The sequence below is a fragment of the Thalia democratica genome, chromosome 2, assembly GCF_965202585.1.
Source record: "Thalia democratica chromosome 2, ktThaDemo2.hap1.1, whole genome shotgun sequence".
NCBI lineage: Eukaryota > Metazoa > Chordata > Thaliacea > Salpida > Salpidae > Thalia > Thalia democratica.
The window spans coordinates 89,062,380-89,067,415 of NC_139166.1; the positions used below are offsets into that span (position 1 = coordinate 89,062,380).

General features: G+C 30.3%; 1 protein-coding gene across 1 annotated transcript; it reads right to left on the reverse strand.

Moving 5' to 3' along the window:
• Positions 1–1,879: 1,879 nt before the first annotated feature.
• Positions 1,880–3,262, reverse strand: LOC145829094 (kelch-like protein 7). The gene has a single exon (XM_082936822.1). It carries the CDS (start codon positions 3,260–3,262, stop codon positions 1,880–1,882), a length of 1,383 nt encoding a protein of 460 aa, XP_082792948.1.
• Between the last annotated feature and the right edge of the window lie 1,774 nt (positions 3,263–5,036).

Consider the following 5,036-nt stretch of genomic DNA (forward strand, 5'->3'; position numbering starts at 1 on the left):
ATTTTTAACTATGATTATTCACTAAAAAAAAAAACAACTTTAAAATTTTTTCATAATTGAAAAACTGTAGTCTAGTGTGAAATTAGTTAATAATTTCTGAATTTAAAATTAAGGTTTAAACTTGAAATACAAAACAATTTAATCTTTTAAAATACCTTCACTAAACCTTACCACACACATATGTTTGAAAATATGTTTAATTGTGTAATAGTTCGAACAAGTAAGAAATCTGCAGCAACTAGATATAAATTTGTTAAGTTTTGACCTACTTTTCCTTTCATACAAAATAATTTGAAAACATGCATATTGTGTGCTGATCAGTATGCAAAACACAGTCAATGAAGTATCTAAGTGTTTTGTTTTTCACAATATCATCCGTATGAGTTATTTATGTAATAAGTTATAGTAAAAGGTTTTTAAGAAATACGATCCTTGACAGCTTAAGACTTACAGGATTTATTTAAATATTTAAACAATACATTTAATTCTAAAACAGAACAAAAAACAAGTGAAGTTTTGAAGCTCTAATTAGCTATATAAGTAAAAAAAATATCCTTAAAGTTCATTTAGTATTGTTCCTTTTAAGACGACTTTGTGAATAGTTTAACTGTTGTGATTCGTTTCAATCATTTTTAACCACACGTTTCTTTATAATTTTAAAAACAAAGCACAACCAAATTGATTAACATATGTTAAGACTTTTAGTAAACAGCGTTTAAAATTTAAAGAATCATTTTCTAATTTTTTTCTTTTATTAAGGATTTTCTACAGAAAACCAGTAATGCCCCTAGCCCGCAGTAGAAGATTTTTTACATAAAATTGACATAGTTTTACTGAAACTGAATAATAAGAGTTTAAAGTTCGGTGAATATTTTTCAGCTTCATTACTCGACGAATAATTTGTAAAACATTAAACGTAAACTCCGATAGTTATGAACTGCAGTATACTAAAATACTAAATTAAAGTTAAACACAGATTACAAAGCAAATATTTTTCCACAACTAATATTTTGAGGTTTTTTATTTTAAAAGATGAACTAAAATATTTTTAGTCTACAAGATACATAAAATTTTATAATTTTATCATCCGCCTTTAATACCCTAAGACCTCTTTTTTTTTTGTATCTCTTATTAAGTTTGTATATTTTATAATAATAATAATAAACCATCGCTCAACCATGTTTATTTTTCGAATAAGCTCAAAGTAAACTTGCTCTTCTATTTGTTTACTTGACAAAAAATAAAAATTAAATAAAATACGTTTCAAAAACAGCTACAATAGTTTTTTCTTAAACTTAGTAAATTTGTTTAACTGCTGAAGCAGATTCGTATGTTATGAATACGTGCATTATTCATTATTCAAAGTTGAGCTCAGAGAATATTTTGAGTCAGAAACGCTTCATTGCACTAGCCAATGAAAATCATCTGACGTGTTTCAAACTAATTCTGATGCAACTAAACATCAGAACGTGACAGGCAGTTTATTTAACTAATATAACTGAGAAGTATGAACAAAAAGGTCAGGTTGACTATCTGCCCACAGGAAGTCAACCTGACCCAACTAAGGCTTTAAATGTTGGGTCACCAACATCGATAGCCCACAGTCAGATTACATAGTTATAAGCAAAATTAAACTTCAACGTTAACGCAAATACTAAATAAAATAAACTTTGGTTTAAACAAAGTTAAAGAATAAATAAACTTTGTAAAAATATCTAAATATAATTAATTGAAAGTTGTACTTTTTTTTAGGTATAAAATATTAGTAATGTTTGTTAATGATAGTTACACCACTTATTTAGACGTGCACAATTTTAAGAATAAAATATTTATTTATTTTTCATGACTGCTCTGATACCATTAAACAATAAGTTAGTATTTATATTTGAGGAAGTTTAACGCAAGACTTATATTGTAAAGTGTTAAAACAGCCGCATGTTTCTTCATACCATTCATGTTTTTCCGTATCATAAAAGACAATCGTTTTCTCTCTTTTTCCAAAAACCACAAGTTTCTTTCCGATCGAAATAGCTCCTGGAACAGACTTACCCCAAACGTCGCGGAACGAAAAAGGAGAAGCAATGACAGCAAATCTGTTGCTGCTCTTGTCAAACACTTCGCACTCCCGCTTCCAATCGTTGTTGGTAACCACGAACAGCTTGCTTTTGATCGCCACCAAACTGTGATCGTAGTGACATTTAACCATGTCGGGCATTCGCGACCACGTCCCGGCCGCGTGGTCGAACGCTTCAGCGCTGCTGGTACCCGTGTAAACACTTTCCCGTTGAAAAACATCGCGTTGAACCTCTTGCCAAACAAATCCTCCGCAAGCGACAATTTGGCCGTCGAAAGCGGCGCACGCCGCATCGAACCTCTCCGTTCCAGCGACCGAGCTTGTTTTGCCCGACTCCGTGTCGTAGCGGATCGCGGAGAGGCACATGAGACGACGTTTGTATCTGCCGCCGATGATAAAAATGTTTTTCATGATGTTGCAAACGCAAAACCGGCTACGGTACTTCGTCGTGGCTACGGTTTTCCACGCGCCATCGACGTGCATTTTTATCACGAGTTCTTTCTTTTCACTGGTCATCTGCTTGCGAACTATTGCGTGGATATTTCCGCCCACCACAACTGCTCTATAAAATCTTTCATTTTCAGCTACTGGATAGCCAACTTTTACGTTCTGAAAGTTTCCGCAGGCAACTTTCTTTAACTCTGTTCTTCGTGACGACAAAAAGACATCAAACGAGCTCTGGCTGCAATACCTGTGTTCCACATTACGACTGTGTCGGTAGTCACAAACGCTTTTTCGGTGCAGCAAAACGCTTTCAACTGCCGATCTGCACTCATAGTTGTTGCAAATCAGAGAGTTTTCGAGCAACAAACGCTGCAGGGCTGCATCCGATAGCAATGGTAGACGCACCGTCTGAAGGAGGATTTTCGCAAATTTTGTTCTTTCATCCGCGTTGAATCCGATCCAACGTTCTGCCGCGTTGAAAACTTCAAGTTCCGAAGTGATGTGCAGTTCTGATGAAGAGAGAACTTTTTTGATGACGTCACAGCTCAGGTGAAAAAAATTTTTAGTTTCTATCACGCTTGTATAACAACGTTCAACAACTTTTAGTGTTTCTCGGGCAAGGTTAGTTGAGTTGAACAAATGTGCAAGTTCAAAGTATAAAGGTACAGTTTTAAGAGTTTTTTCTCTATCAAAGTATTTGCAAACAGAAATTTCCAAACTTTCTTCTATAAGAACATTGCTCATTTTGAGATTTGAAATGATATGACGTCCTTTCTTTGTAAATTTATCTGAAAAAAAGATTATAATTTTTACATACTTTTATAAACCAGTCGAGAATACATTTTTAAAGGCCAGAGCTACACTTTTTTTTTCATAAACTTAAGCTACTACTAGTAAGAATCTATTTTAGTTTAAACTTTAACTTTACTTTATACATATGTCAACAGTTTTACTATTTTAACTAAGGTAAAATGCTTGTAAAGGTTTCAAGCAAAACTTATTTTTTACTTTTTATAATATGTATCTCACTTTGTAAACGAAATGAATAACTACAAATGTATAATATAAAATAGTTACCGTTTTCAGTAGGTTCATTAGTGTTTTCCTTAAATTGTTTTTTGAGGCATTTTTCGGAGTTGTCTTTGCAAATTTTTAGATAATAATTTGCCTTGCTTCTTATGAAATCATAACAATTTGGTACCATGGCTTTGGGATTGTTTTTTCTTGTTTTGTTACTCATTGTTAGTATTATAGTGTTTCTATTAATTTTTTTTTTATAAATTAACAAGAAGCAAATTATGTTCTATTAATTTATTTAATAATAAACAAATCATTAAAGCCTAAGTTGAAAAGTAAATGTAAATTATCATCTAGGTACTGAAAAAACATTTAAAACTAAACTATATAATTTTTTTTTAATTTTATATTCAAGTTATGTGTTGTATTTTTTTCTTCTGACTTTTATGAACTTTCTTAAAGTAAATATTGTAAATAATTTTTAAATTTTACTAGATGTAAATTTTATGTAAAGTAGTATATTTCTAAGTAGCTTTTAGAGCATCTTTAACGAAAATTAATTTAAATCTATTTGAAAAATATAGCTGAAAGGTCAAATTTTGAAAAATAAGTAATTTTGATTGAAATTTAAATATTTTTTATTTTTATAGTCATCTATAAATGTTTTGGTATTTATCTGTCAAAAATTATAACGTTGACAATTGAAATATATATGTTTATATAAATTTAATTTCTAAAAAAAAAAAAACTAAGGTACTCCTAAAAAACAGTCTAATATAAACTATGATCACCTGGAAAATAAAATAACTAAAACACGGTCATTTTTAATCAGATTCCTGCACACATACTATTAAAGTACTACAATTAGAAATATAATTTTTTGCAAGTAAACCTCTTATATGATAAAGAAACATAATTATGTAAAAAATGTATCTCTGTAGAAATATTGAGACAAGTTTCGTGAAAGCTCATCAAACAGAAACAAAGTATTTGATTAAATCGTAAAGTTTTTAATTTGTAAGTATTTGTCCTGCAACAAGCTCAAAAGCAAAAGATTCTACAAGTTTATACGGCTGAGTCTCTTACTAACCAAGTTTTAAAGTGCTCAAAGATGTAACAGTGATAACAATATTGGTGCTTACTTGAGTTTATTAGTACAACAAAGTTTCAATGCTAAAAACAGATAATCTGTTACGCATAAAAAAGATATAAACTTACATTTACGAATACGACAGGAGCAATTAAAATAGAAATTTGCAAAGACAAACAAATAACTGATATGAGGGATGGAATGAAAGAGATGTTTCAGTTATTATGATTATCATGGGAAGATTTCTAAGTCATAATAAAATCTAAGATGACACTACAAAAAATCTGAAAAGCTTAGTGGATAAGTCAATTGAATTTATAACATCAAATTCGAAGTAATGTTTGTGGGATTTAATGAAATTAAACTCAATAAAATTAAAAAAATGTTTTGATGCGTAGAATTTAAATCTAC